A 20,231-nucleotide genomic window follows, 5' to 3' on the forward strand; every position below is an offset into this window, starting at 1 on the left:
ACCAACTGCATCCAGGTACTGAAGGGGTGTCTTTTCACGGCGATGAAGCTGTTCCTTCTCTCTGTAGACAACCTTCCTGGGTGGCGGTGCTGCTCCAAATTGAATCTGCGCTAGTTTCGCTCTCTCCGAAATTTCTACCTTCTGGATCAGTTCGATAAATCTGAAGATGTTTGGATGCTGGTGCTGGGGGGACTTGCCGATTCTGGAGTGGAAACCTTCTAGGTTGGTGTTTGTACGGGGCCCTTGTGTCGCATGGTATATCCACGGTCGAGGTGGGAACCGGGCATCGTCATCCACCCATGTCGGCCTGTACTTAGCATACGTGTAGCCGTCTAGGAGAACTTGTGGGGCACCTTTCTGGGACAAGACATACTCAACTTTCGTAAGTCCGGCCATAGCTTAATTGGACGAGGTTGAAGCTCATGTTCAAATATATTTATATGTTATACCATACACAAGAGAAGGAAGTATTAGTGATTGAGAACATTTGGTATATTCTTACACAAATCCCACAACTTGTTTAAAGGTAATGTTTGAATAAGATTTGTGATGTACCGGGAGCAGATTAAAGAAAGGAGGAGTTTTTTAAGACAATGTTGTTGTTGTCCACTACTGTTCATTGTCTCAACATATTGACAATCCCTCATAGCAGGGGAAGTGGACCAGTCCATTCATTAATTAGGTGTGACCAGCATGGCCCAATTAATTAGTGAGCTAATTTTAACTGCTTTTTTGGAGGTCTGCATTTTGGAGGTCGACGTTATGGGAGGGAACCCCTGACAACATATGATCACATGATTCAAGATTCAATATATCCTCAATATCGATTGCAATATCAATCTCATGAAAATCAGATCTTAGTTCTCGCTATCGCTAAACAAAGCTTTGAGATCTGGTTTTAAGGAGATTGTTGCAATATCGTCTATGGCGCTGTAATTCGCTGTGCAGAGTTGCGTCCCTTAGGCGTGCCATAATGTTATGAATGGTTCGAATCCAAGCTCCACCCTGATAATGTACCTGATAGTTTTATCAACACTATGCCCGTACACGAGGGTTTCACCAAAAGTGTAAACATCAAAGACCTGCATCACTTCGGGCTTCCTCCCATGTTAAGATGATCCGTCGTCAAATAACTCAAATTATTTTCAAAGCGGCGTAAAACAACACTCAAACAACATCAAATGAGATAATACAATGCACAGTTAGAAAATGACGGCATTTTTATTTTAAAGTCTGCAGGAATAACAGCATCGGTTTCGCTGACCAGCTTTTATCGATCTATCAACAGTATTCACGCAAGACCGCGTCAATACCGGCAGGCCTCATTGTTCTCCCTGCATACGCTGGTGGCCTATCAGTCGTTACAATCACCAGCTGTTCATACGATGTCAGATTAATATACGCATTGAGTTCTCATGTTATAGTTTATCCTGTACACTATATAATAAAGATATGTTGTTACTGTCAGTATGACAGTCCTAAGTCTGACAACAATGGACGTGCTGGGGACAGATAATTTATTACATTTTTCATGACCCTCCGCGAAAAGACAAAATGGAAAAAAGGACTTTATATTTTGTAATTAAAAAAAGGCCATTTAATCATGACAGTGCCGAAATGCGGGTATATTCATTTTGACCCCTCCCCATCCCCACAACACTGTCATGTGCTTTGGTGATCGTCCACTGTTCCCTGTTTTTGTTTGATTTCCCTTTCTTGGGCGGTGGTCGTCGTTGGGGTGTTTGTGTAGATGGGGCGTGTGTAGGGGGCGTAGAGGGCTCACAGTTTGTATGGGGATGTCCTTGTTTGAATGAGTGAGTGAGTGAGTTGGGTTTAACGCCGCTTTTAACAGTATTCCAGTTATATCACGGCGTGTCAGCTTAATGTGGGAGGAAAGCCCGAAGTGATGCAGGTCTCAGACGTTTACCACTTCGGTGAAACCCACGAGCACGGGTATGGTGCTGACAAACCTAGAAACCTAATCGGGGCGAACCGGGATTCGAATTATTGAAAATGGTGTATGGGTATATGGATAGATCGTAACATCGTTAATGCAATTATCGTATTCAAAGCATCGAAAGCGGCGCGTAAATAAGGTTTATTTACATTTTGTCCCGTCTGTCAATTTCAAAAGTTGAAACGAAAATACAGCGGAGGCGGAGCCTTTATATACAGAAGCTCCATATATGGTCTTGTTGGAGGAAATTATCTCCAAAATTACACGCTTGGTCGCACAAGTTCGCCCCTCCGTTCACGCTCTAGCAGGCAGGCCTCTGATCACGGTCATGGTCGGCTGCACACGTTCCCAGCAAATCTAACCTTTTCTTCACCCTCTCAACTCTTAGACATTCTCCTATCCACAATTAAACAATGACCATCTGTACACTGAACTTTCCTTCGTATAAATGGGATTAAAGGATGGAAATATACCCCTCTTTCTTTCAATAACGGAAATGCGCCTCAAAAATTAAAAAGGAGAATATCTTACAATGTTAAAATTATATAATTCACGTTAAACCTAGGTGACTTGACACGACCCCACGAGCCATACTGTTGACATACATGGAATCCATACGAGTGTTATAATTTAAACAAAGTCCCCCACACCACGGACGGTTATACAGGTCCGTGCCCACACATAATGAAACGATGGCATGTATTCTGTCCCTGACTGGTGGCACCATCTTGCCGGCCGTGCTAATTAATGGGGCCTTTACACAGGATGTCGACCTTTGTGCCTCCCGTGTGCGACCATAAAATTTGCCAGGTCGTCGTTGGAGGCTCAAAGGAGGCATCCTCAGACATCGCCATGGACGACATGGTCGCCCTGAAGTTTTGAACATGTTCAAAACAGTCGCACAAAGGTCGCCGAGGAGGTTGGTTGCTCAAAGGTGGCAGAAGAGGGGCACAGACATTGCCTTTGTTGCAGAATGAAGGCACAGTGGTCGCCCTATGGTCGCCAGGTAATAGATGCGTTCTGCTGAAATATTTTCCCGTCAATCTGGGCGAGACTTCTGCCTCCCTTTTCCCTACTTTGAGCGACCAACAGCGTTCATTGAACGATGACTGTGGCGACCGCCGTGCCTCCATCAGCGACAGCGGCAACCCTTGAGACACCATGGCAATGCTTCTGCCTCTTTTCTGCCTCCTTTGAGCTACCTGTAGTGCCTCCTCAGCCTGCATATAAATATAGGGCTTGTACCTGCAGTGTTTCAGTGTGGTTGCACACGCTGAACAACTCGAGCAGTTACTGCTGAACAACTGCTGGAGCAGTTACATAGAAACATGATTTTCTGGGTTTAGGCGACCATTGAGCGTCCTGACCAGTTTGTGATCGCTCAAAGGCGGCACAAAGGTCGCAGCCCTGTGTAAAGGGGGCTTAAGCCACGCCTCCCCGTCAGCGCTTTTAAGATTCGTTTTTGTTACAAATACAGACCTGAAAATACGTACTTTTGATTAAGCACAACAGCGCTATGTTTATGTTTTCACACTATTCTTCTCTGCCATCCTTTTGTACATCATACCGATTACTATCTTTCACGATACTTGCATTTTAACATAGGCTTATACTAGTTGTAGCACTGCGTCTATTTTATCCCTGATGCTTTAGCATAGGCTTATACTAGTTGTAGCACTGCGTCTATTTAATCCCTGATGCTTTAGCATAGGCTGATACTAGTTGTAGCACTGCGTCTATTTAATCCCTGATGCTTTAGCATAGGCTGATACTAGTTGAAGCACTGCGTCTATTTTATCCCTGATGCTTTAGCATAGGCTGATACTAGTTGTAGCACTGCGTCTATTTTATCCCTGATGCTTTAGCATAGGCTGATACTAGTTGTAGCACTGCGTCTATTTTATCCCTGAAGCTTTAGCATAGGCTGATACTAGTTGTAGCACTGCGTCTATTTTATCCCTGATGATTTTGCATAGGCTTATACTAGTTGTAGCACTGCGTCTATTTTATCCCTGATGCTTTAGCATAGGCTGATACTAGTTGTAGCACTGCGTCTATTTTATCCCTGAAGCTTTAGCATAGGCTGATACTAGTTGTAGCACTGCGTCTATTTTATCCCTGATGATTTTGCATAGGCTTATACTAGTTGTAGCACTGCGACTATTTTATCCCTGATACTTTAGCATAGGCTTATACTAGTTGTAGCACTGCGTCTATTTTATCCCTGATGATTTAGCATAGGCTTATACTAGTTGTAGCACTGCGTCTATTTTATCGCTGATACTTAGGCATAGGCTTATACTAGTTGTAGCCCTGCGTCTATTTTATCCCTGATACTTTAGCATAGGCTTATACTAGTTGTAGCCCTGCGTCTATTTTATCCCTGATACTTTAGCATAGGCTTATACTAGTTGTAGCCCTGAGTCTATTTTATCGCTGATACTTAGGCATAGGCTTATACTAGTTGCAGCACTAGGCCTATTTTAACTCCGATACTTAAACATAAGCTTATACTAATTGTGGCACTAGGTCTAGTTTAACTCCCGATACTTTTAGATAAGCTTATACTAGTTGTAGCGCTAGGCCTATTTTAACTCCGATACTTTAACATAAGCTTATACTAGTTGTAGAAATGCGTCTACAGTAACTCCGATACTTAAACATAAGCTTATACTAGTTGCAGCACTAGGCCTATTTTAACTCCGATACTTTAACATAGGCTTATACTAGTTGTAGAAATGCGTCTACAGTAACTCCGATACTTAAACATAAGCTTATACTAGTTGCAGCACTAGGCCTATTTTAACTCCGATACTTTAACATAGGCTTATACTAGTTGTAGAACTGCGTCTACAGTAACTCCGATACTTTAACATAGGCTTATACTGGTTGTAGCACTGCGTCTATTTTATCGCTGATACTTAGGCATAGGCTTATACTAGTTGTAGCCCTGCGTCTATTTTATCCCTGATACTTTAGCATAGGCTTATACTAGTTGTAGCCCTGCGTCTATTTTATCCCTGATACTTTAGCATAGGCTTATACTAGTTGTAGCCCTGAGTCTATTTTATCGCTGATACTTAGGCATAGGCTTATACTAGTTGCAGCACTAGGCCTATTTTAACTCCGATACTTAAACATAAGCTTATACTAATTGTGGCACTAGGTCTAGTTTAACTCCCGATACTTTTAGATAAGCTTATACTATTTGTAGCGCTAGGCCTATTTTAACTCCGATACTTTAACATAAGCTTATACTAGTTGTAGAAATGCGTCTACAGTAACTCCGATACTTAAACATAAGCTTATACTAGTTGCAGCACTAGGCCTATTTTAACTCCGATACTTTAACATAGGCTTATACTAGTTGTAGAAATGCGTCTACAGTAACTCCGATACTTAAACATAAGCTTATACTAGTTGCAGCACTAGGCCTATTTTAACTCCGATACTTTAACATAGGCTTATACTAGTTGTAGAACTGCGTCTACAGTAACTCCGATACTTTAACATAGGCTTATACTGGTTGTAGCACTGAGTCTATTGACTCAGACTAACAAGGTTTCACTGTCCTCTGATTAATGAAAAACACCTCGACAACTAGGATGGGACCATGACACAAACATTGGCTTCATTTAAGATGTCAAGGCCTCTCTCTCCGGGAGGGTCGTGGTCAGTGATGTCTCACTGTCCGGAGGTCTTGACCTCGCACAGGTCATCAGTAAACCAAATATAGAGGTCAGGAGGAAAGACGAGGCTGGGGAAAAAAGAAACATCATAATGAATGTTAGAAACAACATGTAAATAGGTAGTAGGTTTGTGGTAGAGTCGGACCGCCTCCGTGGTCTAGTGGTAGAGCGTCCGCCCGGAGAGCGGAAGGTCCGGGGTTCGATCCCCGGCCGCGTTATACCAAAAGACGTTAAAAGATGGTACTTGCTGTTACCCTGTCTGACGCTCGGAATCAAGGGGCTAAAACAAGGACTGGTCGGCTTGGAGTCAGTATACTGTGTCTGAGTGGGGTATTCATGTTAAACTGCGGCATGGTATCTCAGTGTGCTAGCACTATGAATCGGCATCAGTCCGGACTAGTACAAGCAGCCACACACACACACACGTGCATGCACGTCGCTATATAAGTGCAATAATCTTGGACGCGACGTTAAACCCAATTTCACCTCACCTCACCTAGTGGTAGAGTCGATAGGGGAAAGGGCGTCGGGATAGATGGTATGCGTGCGTGCACAAGCAGGGAATGTGTCTTTAGGATAGGGTCAAAATATAGCTCAATGTTCAACACATACTGTACTTTGATTTCTCCCGAGTGAAGCGTCATGCATGACGTCCATTACATTTATAACATTGAAATTCTCACCTGAAAACATGAAAGCGGTGTGGTAATTCCCCGTTGCCTCAAGCAGCATCCCTGAAACAGTGGGTGAGGTTGAGTGAGTGAGTGAGTGAGTTGGGTTTAACGCCGCTTTTAACCTTCCACCTCGTAATTCATGAATGAATACGATGAATATGATGGATACGCGTGTATAGGTTCCCTGTGCCTACTTGTGATGCTGGTGTGTTTGTTGTTTAACGCCGCACTCAGCAATATTCCAGCTATATGACGGCGGTCTGTAAATAATCGAGTCTGGACCAGACAATCCAGTGATTAATATCATGAGCATCGATCCAGGCAATTGGGATTGATAACATGCATCAACCAAGTCAGCGAGCCTGACCACCCGATCCCGTTAGTCGCCTTTTACGACAAGCATAGTCGCCTTTTACGGCAAGCATGGGTTGCTGAATACCTATTCTACCACGGAATCTTCACGGGTCGGATTCAGAGGTACTTGCGGGAACAAAGGGCGAGGCGAAACAAATGTTCCCTTCCATACCCGATACATCCAGATACTTAGCCCTACTAATAGTACACACGTGTGTAAAGTGAATGATTCGTGCAAACGGCACTGTTCACTTTCCGCTCACGAACCCACGGCTCTGGCAGATGTGTAATCCTGTGTAAAACTCGAGCAGCATTGGGCAGTAGGGCGTTCGCTCGTCCCGCCGAGGACCCGGGTTCGATTCCCGACATGGGTACAATGTGTGAAGCCCATTTCTGGTGTTCCTCCCCGTTATTGTGCTGGAATATTGCTAAAAGTGGCGTAAAACCATACTCACACACTCACATTATCAGGATATAATGGTACACCAGGCAATTCAAAATGACCAACTCCCACTGAACCAACCGCCTCCGTGGTTTAGTGGTAGAGCGTCCGCCCGGAGAACGGAAGGTCCGGGGTTCGATCCCCGGCCGCGTCATACCAAAAGACGTTAAAAGATAGTACTTGTTGTTACCCTGTCTGGCGCTCGGCATTAAGGGGCTAAAACAAGGACTGGTCGGCTAGGAGTCAGTATACTGTGTCTGAGTGGGGTATTCATGTCAAACTGCGGCATGGTATCTCAGTAGGCTAGCACTATAAATCGGCATCAGTCCGGACTAGTACAAGCAGCCACACACACACACACACACGTACATGCACGTCGCAATATAAGTGCAATAATCACCTCACCTCCCCCACTGAACCAAATCATTGCTCGGTGCTCTAAAGTAATCCATACACTAACTGTCTCCGCACTTACCTGCAATGGGTCCCCCGATGAGGTAGCCCATCCCGCACGTGAACATCACCAAGCCCGTGGCGGATGCCAGATGATCTACTCCCACGACGGTATACGTTATCGGGCTGAAAAGGGTCCAGTTACCTCCATTATAAACTCCATAACAAAACGAAAATATAACCCTCAACATTGACGTCCGAGTTAAGGGGTATATGAGATACACAAGAACAGCGGTCAGACCGTTGGTCCCAGAATACAGAAGCGATGGTCCAATCTTTGGTTCCGTTGCCGCAAAACCGAGGCAGACCCTGGACAGGATGCTGCCGACACCGATGACTGATACTAGGGATGAAGCATGCTGGAAGGTGGCCCCCTGCTTCATCACGAAATCAGGGAGGTAGAGCTTGAGGGTGGAGCATCCGATTGTAAACGACATGACGCTCAACAGGTACAAGGAAAAAGTGGTGTTTAGGAAGATTGGCTTCGAGCACGTCCTGGCTTTGTTGAAGCAGGATTGACACCTTGAGGCTAGGTTCTCGTGGCCGGCTTTCCGCTCTGCTTGGTGTCTTGTACGCTCGTGTAGGGGAGGTCTCATGAGAGAACCACAGACGCAAGACTGGAAGGACAGTGCTCCGAGGAGAAGGAAGGTTCCTTTGAGTCCATACCCGTCCAAGAGCCACTGTGTTAGAGGGGGGAGAAGAAAGTTGCCGAGACCACAGCCAACTATCCCTATCCCGGTGGCTAGACTGGTCTGATTCTTGAAGTAAAACCCAAGCAGTACGAGACAGCCGGTGTAGCACAATCCTTGGCCTAGACCTAGGAGTACAAATTATATATTTAGAGAGAGAATTACATCGTTTTATTTCATCTATAAGAGAACAATAAGGTTTGGAAATATCCATGCTTCTTTATCACCGAGTTTGCTATTTGCGCTATTTGCGCCGCGATTCGCTGTGCAGAGTTGCATCCCTTGGGCACGCCAGAAACCTATGATTGTTGGGTCGAATCCCGGTTCGCCCCAACTACGTTTCTAGGTTTGTCAGCACCATACCCGTGCTCGTGGGTTTCACTGAAGTGGTAAACGTCTGAGACCTGCATCACCTCGGGCTTTCCACCCACATTAAGCTGACACGCCGTGATATATTTGGAATACTGTTAAAAGCGACGTTAAACCCAACTCACTCACTTTTGACACTTGTCTCTGATTACAACAACTTACTCCCTGGGTTGATCCAAGAAATACTGACGAAAGAAAATAGATCTGAACTTTTGCACATGAAGCGTCAACGCCAGAGAATGATCAATCTAGATTATCAGTCGAAATGATTTCCATTAGGGGTTAAAGACAAACTAACGGTGAAAATTATAGGAATGGACCACTGAAAATGAGTGATGCTATCAGTTGTTTACGAAAAGGGTGATCATGTTTTGACTTCCATGTGGCATCCGCCATTCCTACAATTTGCATAACAAAGGTCGGTGGATGTTGCCTGATTCTGAACAACACTACTCCTGAATTGCGGCGGCGGCGGCCTGTAATCGAGTCTTGACCAGATAATCAAGTGATGGATCAGACAACCCGGGGACACGATAGCGCATTTACTGATTTTGTTGAAACTGAAAAAGGATAGGGTAATTTTGAAGTACGTTTGTTGTGTAACACTTCTGAAATGCTACTCCTGAAACCCCTTACAGATAGTAACAATATATATGATATTAAGATCATGCTATGCTAGTGTAGGTGTTATACGCATACCTCACCCACACCGTCCATGACCTGAATCTCCCGCCATCAGGGCATACGTGAGGAAGACCCCCCCCCCCCCCCCCCTAAAATAAAACAACTCCCGTGACCCCCTCTGTTGCCCCCTCCACCGTCTCCATGTATGACCTGACTCAATCGCCATCAGGGTATACGTGACGAACAGCCCCCCCCCCCCCCCCCCCCCCCCCCGTCTTTGACCTGACTCACCCGCCATCAGGGCATACGTGAGGAAGAGCCACCCCCACACCCGTGCCCCCTCCACCGTCTATGACCTGACTCACCCGCCATCAGGGCATACGTGAGGAACAGCCATCCCCACACACGTGTCCCCCTCCACCTTCTATGACCTGACTCACCCGCCATCAGGGCATACGTGAGGAAGAGCCACCCCCACACCCGTGCCCCCTCCACCGTCTATGACCTGACTCAACCGCCATCAGGGCATACGTGAAGAACAGCCACCCCGCACACGTGTCCCCCTCCACCGTCTATGACCTGACTCACCCGCCATCAGGGCATACGTGAGGAACAGCCACCGTATGTCGCTAGCGAGGCTGCTGAGGGCAAACCCAGCGAGTCCCAGCACGCCGCTTACTATGACGCAACATCGGCAGTTCCATCTATTAATGATGAAGCTGGCCACGGGGCCTGAAATGCAAAGGAAAACTCGAATAAGACTTTTTAACTATTGTTTCGTTCCCAAACGAGACGTTAAAATATGGTACTTGTTGTTGCCCTGACTGGCGATTGGCATTAAGGGGCTAACATAAGCTTAAGGACTGATCGGTTCGGAGTCAGTATATACTGTGTCTAAGTGGGGTACCGGTATTCAACTGCGACATGGTATCTCAGTGAGCTAGCACTAAACAAATCAGCATTAGTCCTGACTAGTACAAGCAGCGGCGGACTGTGTCCTATTATACTAGACAGTAGACTGTCTTATTGCACTTGATTTGTTTGCTTGTTGTTTAACGCCGCATTCAGCAATATTCCAGCTATATGACGGCGGTCTGTGTCCTATTGTACTAGACAGTAGACTGTCTTATTGCACTTGATTTGTTTGTTGTTTAACGCCGCATTCAGCAATATTCCAGCATTATGACAGCGATTTGTGTCCTATTGTACTAGACAGTTGACTGTCTTATTGCACTTGATTTGTTTGTTAGTTGTTTAACGCGCACTCAGCAATATTCCAGCTATATGACAGCGGTCTGTGTCCTATTATACTAGACAGTAGACTGTCTTATTGCACTTGATTCATTTGTTTGTTAGTGCTTTAACGCCGCACTCAGCAATATTCCAGCTATATGACAGCGGTGTGTGTCATATTGTACTAGACAGTAGACTGTCTTATTGCACTTGATTTGTTTGTTTGTCAGTTCTTCAACGCCACACTATATGACTGCGGTCTGTAAATAGCCGAGTTTGGACCAGACAATCCAGTGATTGGCAACATGAGCATCGATCCACGCAACTGGGATACGATGACATGCATCAACCAAGTCAGCGAGCCTGACAACCCGATCTCGTTAGTCGCCTCTTACGACAAGCATAGTCGCCTCTCAGACCTATTCTACCCCGGATCTTCACCATATTGGGTCATATGGAGCATATACTAAGAAAATACCTGAAAGTGCAAACATGCAGGAGTAGAGAGAGCCAATCCACGACGTCAGTGTGACGTCATCTTGATACGTCTCTAGAAGAGCCACGTGCATGACGCCAGCAATAACTGAAAGGCTCGTGTTGAGAAAAAGCGCACAAAGTGACGTCACTACCACTACCCATGCCCAAGGCTCGAGATGGTTGGCCATGTTGTTATCCCATCTGGGTCATTCCGTGCCACTGTAATGAAATGTATGCACAATAGGCATGAACTATCCTGAGTAGTTGTTCCAAAGACAGTTCTGGAACTCTCTTTTTTCATGTTAACTCAATGGCATATCCATACTCAATTAACTTTTGTCACCCCTTTCACGATATCCCCATTCAGGGATGATGTCACAATCCATCTTTACGTATATGGCATCATGTGCTATATTTAGAGACAAGGGAAAGTCCATAACACTTTAACTACTTTAGCACCCTATCGCCCCATCTGATTAGCAACAGCGTCAGGCTCCGAGGACCTGTTGATGTGAGCGCTACTTCATGAGAACAAGACAGTGACGAATCGCCCGGAACAAGCATGGCTCCATCAACCACCAGAGTCAAAGAGTTGAATTTAGCGCTGGTGCTACACATTAATTAGGTATACCACGGAGGGCCTAACATGGGAAGACAGAATTCTACCATCACCATTGTGAGTGGTGGTGTTTGACATCTTCCCGAAGCAAGGGAGTTGCCTGACTATAAAAGCCCAGTTTCCACCATTGCCGAACTAGGTTGGAATTACGGAATTATATTTGAGATGGACTAAGGAGTCTATGCATAATCCAATCAAAATCGTGTAACGAAATCGACATCCGGTTCGTAAACTGCCGTGCAGATTTCGGTCGAGTGCAGGATTTGCAAAGCATGTGTCCTGTCCCGGCGTTGACAAGATATTTTACAAATCTTTTCATGTTTTTAATCAAGGTGCCCAAGTAATTTGATACACTTAGCGATGTAAGACCCTTTTATTGCCAAAGAGATCTTGATCGTCTTGACGGGCGCCGCTATTTTGTTTAAAGCAAGTTGATATGATAGGCGGAATGTGATTGGTCAGCAGAGGAACATGGAAGGGACATAACTCGTAATAACCTCAGGTGGCAAGCTCCTCACAGCGATAGCCCGTTCGCGGAGCTCTCTATACTATCGCTGCCACCAGTCAAAACTCCCCACTCTGAATAGGTGGCCACAACCATGCTTGGAGTTGAACTCGCAACCGAATGACCGTTATGTTTACAAACAAGCGACGACTGTCGTGACGCCGAATACACTTATTGTTGATAAATTACTTTCTTCGTTGGTCAATTTGAATTTCTGTTTCATTAAAACTATCGTGTTATTGATATAGTAAGAATGTAAGGGAGAAGTTGGTTGATTTTCCGTTAGTCTGCAATCTCGAACCAACCTGATTATTAAATAAAGAAAGTAAATTCATCTGGAAAACATGGTCAGTCGTAAACCTTTTCAAAATGAAATATGATGGTATTCCCAAAGACATAAACAAAAGTATCAACGTTACTACGTTTGGGGTTAGAAATCCAGTTTAGGCTGGGCGTTGTTTTACGTTTGCGCCTATATATATATACTTTATAGCGCCTATTTATTCATTAGTGTTGGTGGTATGGGAAGGTATACACAGACATTACTTGTAAGACGTTGGACGCTGACAGAATCCCGAAAGCGGTATAACGGGGTATTACGACCACTCGGAGACTCCATGTTGTTGGTGGGCAGACAGGGTTGACGCGCTGGCTCCTTACAGGGAAAGCATGGGTTCGAGAAAGGTTGGTAGTGTGTGAAGCCTGAGTGAAGCCTTCTCGGCGAGGTGTGATAAGGTAAAGTCCCGTAGAAGATTACTTCAGTTATATAGCGAGTATAGACTAACATTTAGTCTCTGAAATCTTATATTACACAATATCCTTCTCGACTCTAAAAATAAAATAAAATAAATATATTCCACGGTCATGGTGCAGGAGTAAGCGAGTGAGTGTGACGTCTTGTCCTAGTTCAGGCTAATGCCGGTTTTATAGTGCTAAACTATTTGAGATTCCGTGCGGCAGTTCAGCATGGATACCCCACTCATGATACTGACTCCGAGCCAACTAGTCTTTGTTTTATGCCGGTAATGCCTAACACTAGGCAAGGCAACAACAAGTATCATTTGGTTACGTCTTTTAACAGTATTATGTCATCTCACATGTGCAACCCGTTCGAGTGGCAACTTAGACAGGTCGGTCGATTTGGGTCTGCATGTCTTTTTTCAAATGTTTTTCATTTTTATTATAGGTGTCACAATCTCACAAGAGCAGCCACCCCCACCCCATCCCCACCCCATCCCCACCCCACACCCAGTACCACATCGCTGGCCTAACAAGTCATAATATGTGCAGGCTTAGTGGACATTAGCGAAGCGCTTCTGATATTCGCTCTTTCGATACACGGTCCATTTTCTGATATTTATTAATAATTTGTACATGGATCTCTAGCTACAAAATATAGTTAGTAAATGTACAGAGAATTTTACATTCATACACATAATATTTTGCCGTAAGTAGAAGATAATTGAGTATCGTTTCGTCGTTGGACACACCAGGATGCCATTCCCTCTTTCGTTGAACGTAAATAAATACATACATGTAACATGGATGCTACTTTTTCTTAAAAAGTCTATAAGGACAACAAAATATAACATACTGAAAAACTTCGATTACCCCGTGAAATAGCTAGAAAATGGAACAGGATCCAATTCACTAGCAGATTCCGGGGTAGAATAGGTCTTCAGCAACCCATTCTTGCCGTAAAAGGCGACTATGCTTGTCGTAAGAGGCGACTAACGGGATCGGGTGGTCAGGCTCGCTGACTTGGTGATGCATGTCATCGTATCCCAATTGCGTGGATCGATGCTCATGATATCCTAATCACTGGATTGTCTGGTCCATACTCGATTAATAACAGACACCGCCATATAGCTGGAGTGCGGTGTTAAACAAACAAACAAACAAACAAGCAAACAAACACACGAACAAAGAAGCAAGCAAACAAACGAACATACAAACAACTGACTGGCTCACTTACCGCCATGGTATTCCGAGGTATGAACTGCACAGAAAACTTTGCACGTATGCAGGGGTCAAAGTGACTGGGTGTCCTAGTTTAATGCAACAGCTGATAAACACGCCTATTTAATAATAGAGATAACGAATTGTTGTCATGTTGAAATCCTTTTAGACCAAACAGTTGCATGTTAGCAATACAAGATAAACAATACAACACTGGTTTGATTAATAGATCTGCTTGAATAAATTCATCAATTCAAATTTTATCAACTTTTTGTTTAAATGCCATCTGCTCTTCAGTCATGCTTAAATGTATATGCGCCTATTATGATAGCTGATGAAGTAGCAGTACATTATGTTTGCCCAGAATTCTGTACGTAAAGGGATTTAGTGTGAAACCAGCAAATAAAGATGAAATGGTATACAAGTAACAATTGTTTAATAAACTAGGTTTATAAATCAATACAAAGTACTACAAAGTAATTACAATGGCAGTACACAATGGAGTGGCAGTATAAAATTCAATGACGGGACAATAGCTGTATAACACACAAAGCAATAGTAATAGCAAAAACATAAGTGATAATAGGTGATGTGAAATGGGGTTTAACGTCGCGTCCATTATTGCACGTGTGTGTGTGGCTGCTTGTACTAGTCCGGACTGGTGCCGATTCATAGTGCTAGCTCACGGAGATACCATGCCGCAGTTTAACATGAATACCCCACTCAGACACAGTATACTGACTCCTAGCCGACCAGTCCTTGTTTTTGCCCCTTAATGCCGAGCGTCAGACAGGGTAACAACAAGTACCATCTTTTAACGTCTTTTGGTATGACGCGGCCGGGGATCGAACCCCGGACCTTCCGTTCTCCGGGCGGACGCTCTACCACTAGACCATGGAGTGATAATAAAGCACTCAGCAACAGTAGTCAAGCTTCCAAAATTGGCCGAGGCGGGATATCCCGGGTGAACACAATGATCTTCACACATCCGCTGGTTTGATGTAATATGAGATGGGAGATGCACGCACTTGCCCCTTTATATACACTCTTCAAAAAAAGAAACGCACATGTAGTATGTTGTTCACTGAATCTGACTACACAAAAACTCCGGTATATAAAATGGGTATACACTCTTCCTATACATTTTCCAATAACTCTTCCAATACATTTTCCAATAACATACATGTAGTCTAAATACTTTCTAGAATGTTCTTATCCATGCTGGATCAGTCTAGCTGTACATGAAGATTCCAGATTATACTTGAGTGGTACCAAAACATCTAAATATAGTAACTTCCACGCCACTGCTTACATTAGCTAGTTCAACATTCCTGACAACTAACCACTGTCAAAGCGCAATACTATGAACTTCTACTGAATCTCAACAGAAACATTGTAATACAATTACAAAATTGCTCAACAATAAATTACACAGCGATATAAGAACGTGCATCAACCACGTCAGTGATTCCGGCCTCCCGATCCCTTCAGTCGCCTCTTACGAAAATAATTGGTACTAAAGACCATTTCTAACCGGGAAGATGAAAAATATCAAGTAGGAGAGTGAGTGAGTTTTATGTTTTTTGTATTTGTTCTTTTGGTGTTGAACGCAATAACTAAATCTGGATCAGACAATCCAGTGATTGACATCATGCGCACCGATCTACGCAGTTGGGATACCGTGACATGCAATCAACCAAGTCACTGAGCCTAACCACCCGATCCATTAAGTCGCCTCTTACGACAAGGTTCTTGGGGACTGATAGTCTTTCCCGGAATCCCCTCGGCGAAATTTGGGTATAGGAATATACTGGATGAGGGAGGGTAAAATATTCACTACGCGTCTAGTTAAATATGGGCAATTGTACCCTCGTGTTCTAAGGGAGGTAACCATGCACGGTGAAGGTCACGTGCCCAGCCTCCTCATCAACTGGAATATTAGTAATTGCCTCAAACGGTGTTTCTCTTTTCAGGTTTCCCCGGCTGTAATTGCCCGTCTCGGTATAAAGTTCGGGGGTGAGGGTGGCGGTGGAGGGGGAATTCTTCTTCCTACTGCATGTTACGAAAGCCTAATGGTGCCACTTTGGTGGTAAAGTTATATATTCTTTTCAAATCGAAATTTCTCGTTTTTTTCAGTTAGTTTCTCGAAATTTTGAGTTCTTTCTCGTAACTTCGATTATTTTCTCGTTATTTCAAGTTTATTAAAAAACCCGTAAAATTTAGATTTTTTTCTCGTTATACCAATTATATTTTCTCACATTCTTTTAAATTATGAAAAAAAAAAATGAATTAACGAGAAATAAAAATAATTGAAATGTCGAGAAATTGTGGATTACCAAAGTGACGGGAACACAAGTCATCAGCGATTTGTTTAAACCTACAAGTAGAGTTTTGACCGACTAAAGTCAATAATCGGAATTTAAGCGCACGTTCGGCTGATCCTTTTCGCGGCAAAAGGACGCGATCCATCAATAATTACACGGAAGACACAGACTAAATCAGTAGTTATTTGTAGGGACCGTGGAATGGTCTAGTGTCAGAAAATTTCGCTAGTAAACCCAGACGCCCATACGAACTTCCCACACTGGAACGATGTAATAATGGGCTGTTCAATAATGGGATATTCAGTACGCATGAGACCCGTGAAGATCCGGGTTAGAATAGATCATCAGCAACCCATGCTTGTCGTAAAAGGCGACTAACTGGATCGAGTGGTCAGGCTTGGTTGATGCATGTCATCGTATCCCAATTGCGTGGATCGATGCTCATGATGTAAATCACTGGGTTGTCTGGTCCAGACTTGATTATTTACAGACCGCCGTCATATAGCTGGAATATTGTTGAGTGCGGCGTTAAACAAGCAAACAAACGAACGAATAAACAGTACGCATAACAAATGATGTAAGGCTTTGTGCATTCTGGTTCAGAACAGCTGCACAGTACCTCATGCATGTCGTGCATAATTATATCGCTGATTGTTTATCATTGTACGAAGAATCGTGTACGATCATCCTATTAATCAATGTTTTGCCTGGCGAAACTCAGTTGTTTACGGGGAGTAGTGATATAAGCTGACATACTGACCAGAGACGTGAGAGGGAGGTTTCGCCGCTACCCGTATACACACACACACACACACACACACACACACACACACACACACAGCAACGTTGTACTTGAAATTGCCCTTTCATATCAGCTTAAGCTTGCTCTAGATTTTCACCCGTTTGTGTACACTGATAAACAAACACTGGATGAGCTGAGACAGAAATCGGTGTCATGTACCGTTGTTGGTAGTTAATTTGGTCTAAAATCGTACAATCAGGACTCGCACACTGGTCGCATGTGACCACGTAACGTAAAGAATAATAGAACGGTTTGCAGAAACAAAAACACTCTGATAAAAGCACAATGTAACACTACCACTTACCATTGCCTTTGTTCGAATGCGTTTACAATGAACCGGTGTAACGCGCAGTGTGTCCCTCTGGTGAAAATATCCGCCTGCAACATCTGTCACGTGAGGTTTAGGTGATAATGCTCCTGCGCAGTTACACATCTCGAATAAGATAAGTCCTTCAAGTCTCGTTTGACGATATTGTCATGTGTGCACTATAATAAGAAGGTTTTGTATTTATACAACATAATATTTCAACATATCGAGAATTATCCATTCCAGGCTCTTTCATCAGAAATTAAAGTCCGGCCTACGAACGTGCAATATGTGTATTATGATATGAAGGTTTTTAGGTACGTGTCGGGACGGGACGGTTAGAGAGGGAGGGGGTGGTTGAAGGGGACGGGGTGGTTAGAGAGGGAGGGATGGTTGAAGGGGACGGGACGGTTAGAGAGGGAGGGATGGTTGAAGGGGACGGGGTGGTTAGAGAGGGAGGGGGTGGTTGAAGGGGACGGGGTGGTTAGAGAGGGAGGGGGTGGTTGAAGGGGACGGGGTGGTTAGAGAGGGAGGGGGTGGTTGAAGGGGACGGGGTGGTTAGAGAGGGAGGGGTGGTTGAAGGGGACGGGGTGGTTAGAGAGGGAGGGGTGGTTGAAGGGGACGGGGTGGTTAGAGAGGGAGGGGTGGTTGAAGGGGATTTACGGACCTGTAAATTACTGTCAGGCCAGAACAGATGTTATGTGTCGGTTTCTCATTCACAGTTTTCTCAGAGAAGTTCCATTACGTCGGTTATATCCAAGCTATATGACGGCGTACTGTAAATACGTCAGTCTAACCCAGATATGCCAGTGATCAAGCCACTGAGCCGGGCCACCTGATGCACTACGTCGCCATTTACAGTTGCTGGGGACCAATTCTAACCCGGAGTGAAGTGACTTTCCTATAACGCCTCTTTGCACAGTAGTCTAGTTAGAGGGAGGGAGTGGTTAGAGAGGGAGGGAGTGGTTAGAGAGGGAGGGAGTGGTAAGAGGGAGAGGATGGTTGAAGGGAGTGGGGTGGTCTGAGAGGGAGTGGTTAGAGAGGGAGGGAGTGGTTAGAGAGGGAGGGAGTGGTAAGAGGGAGAGGATGGTTGAAGGGAGTGGGGTGGTCTGTGAGGGAGTGGTTAGAGAGGGAGGGAGTGGTTAGAGAGGGAGGGAGTGGTTAGAGAGGGAGGGAGTGGTTAGAGAGGGAGGGAGTGGTTAGATAGGGTGGGAGTGGTTAGATAGGGAGGGAGTGGTAAGAGGGAGAGGATGGTTGAAGGGAGTGAGGTGGTCTGAGAGGGAGTGGTTAGAGAGGGAGGGAGTGGTTAGAGAGGGAGGGAGTGGTTAGAGAGGGAGGGAGTGGTTAGATAGGGAGGGAGTGGTAAGAGGGAGAGGATGGTTGAAGGGAGTGGGGTGGTCTGAGAGGGAGTGGTTAGAGAGGGAGGGAGTGGTTAGAGAGGGAGGGAGTGGTTAGATAGGGAGGGAGTGGTAAGAGGGAGAGGATGGTTGAAGGGAGTGGGGTGGTCTGAGAGGGAGTGGTTAGAGAGGGAGGGAGTGGTTAGAGAGGGAGGGAGTGGTTAGAGAGGGAGGGAGTGGTTAGATAGGGAGGGAGTGGTAAGAGGGAGAGGATGGTTGAAGGGAGTGGGGTGGTTATAGAGGGAGTGGCTTGGTTCGAGATGGTGTGAGTGGTTCGAGAGGGGGGTGGGTGGGAGTGGTGGTGGTAAGAGAGGGAGGGGGTTGTTGAAGGGGTGGGTTTGTTAGAGAGGGAGGGGGAAGGTTCGAGATGGTGTGAGTGGTTCTAAAGAGAGGGAGTGGTTAGAGAGAGAGGGAGGGGATGGTTGAAGGGGGTGTGGGTGGTTTAGAGAGGGATAGGGTTTGTTCGAGAAGGTGTGAGTAGTTCGAGAGAGGGGGGTGGTTAGAGAGGAAAGGGTGGTTCGAGGGGTTGTGGTGGTTAGAGAGGGGGTGGTTCGAGATGGTGTTCGTTGTTCGATAGAGTGGGGTGGTTGGAGAGGGAGGGGACGGTTGAAGAGGGCGGGGTGGTTAGAGAGGGTGATGATGGTTGAAGGGGATGTAGTGGTTAGAGAGGGAGGGGGTTGGATCGAGATGGTGTGAGTTCGAGAGAGTGTTGGTTAGAGAAGGAGGGGGTGGTTGAAGGGATTTGGGTGGTTAGAGAGGAAGAGGGTTGTTGAAGGGGGCGGGTTGGTTAGAGATGGAGGGGGTGGTTGGATGGGGTGGGGTCGTTTGAGAGGGAGGGGGTGGGTTGGTTAGAGAGGGAGGGGGTAGTTGAAGGTGGTGGGGTGGTTAGAGAGGGAGGGGGTGGTTGGATGGGGTGGGGTCGTTTGAGAGGGAGGGGGTGGGTTGGTTAGAGAGGGAGGGGATGGTTGAATGGGGTGGGGTCGTTTGAGAGGGAGGGGGTGGGTTGGTTAGATAGGGAGGGGATGGTTGAATGGGGTGGGGTCGTTTGAGAGGGAGGGGGTGGGTTGGTTAGAGAGGGAGGGGGTAGTTGAAGGTGGTGGGGTGGTTAGATAGGGAGGGGATGGTTGAATGGGGTGGGGTCGTTTGAGAGGGAGGGGGTGGTTGGATGGGGTGGGGTCGTTTGAGAGGGAGGGGATGGTTGAAGGGGGTTTGGGGGTTAGAGAGGAAGGGGTGGTTGAATGGGGTGGGGTCGTTTGGGAGGAAGGGGTGGTTGAAGGGGGTGGATTGGTTAGAGAGGGAGGGGGTGGTATAAACTATAAATGTATAAACTTTCAGTTGCGTCAGTTTTAGAGGGATC

The 20,231-nt window shown here is 45.4% G+C and overlaps 1 protein-coding gene across 2 annotated transcripts; it reads right to left on the reverse strand.

Moving 5' to 3' along the window:
- Positions 1–1,182: 1,182 nt before the first annotated feature.
- Positions 1,183–17,534, reverse strand: LOC124147814 (monocarboxylate transporter 12-like). Of its 2 annotated transcripts, none has more exons than XM_046518598.2 (6): positions 17,475–17,534; positions 10,963–11,180; positions 9,840–9,983; positions 7,592–8,386; positions 6,330–6,380; positions 1,183–5,714 (listed from the first exon to the last, which is right to left on the reverse strand). In XM_046518598.2, the coding sequence occupies exons 2-6, from the start codon at positions 11,147–11,149 to the stop codon at positions 5,593–5,595; spliced, it is 1,299 nt and encodes a 432-aa protein (XP_046374554.2). In that variant the 5' UTR covers positions 11,150–11,180; positions 17,475–17,534; the 3' UTR covers positions 1,183–5,592. The 2 variants fall into 2 exon arrangements, with proteins under 2 accessions (XP_046374554.2, XP_046374555.2); XM_046518599.2 differs by lacking the exon at positions 17,475–17,534 and adding an exon at positions 13,737–13,790.
- Between the last annotated feature and the right edge of the window lie 2,697 nt (positions 17,535–20,231).

This window comes from Haliotis rufescens, unplaced genomic scaffold (assembly GCF_023055435.1).
Source record: "Haliotis rufescens isolate VD_foot unplaced genomic scaffold, xgHalRufe1.0.p SCAF_9, whole genome shotgun sequence".
NCBI lineage: Eukaryota > Metazoa > Mollusca > Gastropoda > Lepetellida > Haliotidae > Haliotis > Haliotis rufescens.

Bases quoted from the DNA above. Each gene is read 5' to 3' on its own strand.
- LOC124147814 (XM_046518598.2), bottom strand. From the start codon at position 11,149: ATGGCCAACCATCTCGAGCCTTGGGCATGGGTAGTGGTAGTGACGTCA. The intron at 9,984-10,962 runs GTATTTTCTTAG...TTTGCATTTCAG, and splicing joins CTGCATGTTTGCACTTTCAG to GCCCCGTGGCCAGCTTCATC. The intron at 5,715-6,329 runs GTGAGAATTTCA...TTTTTTCCCCAG, and splicing joins CACCGCTTTCATGTTTTCAG to CCTCGTCTTTCCTCCTGACC.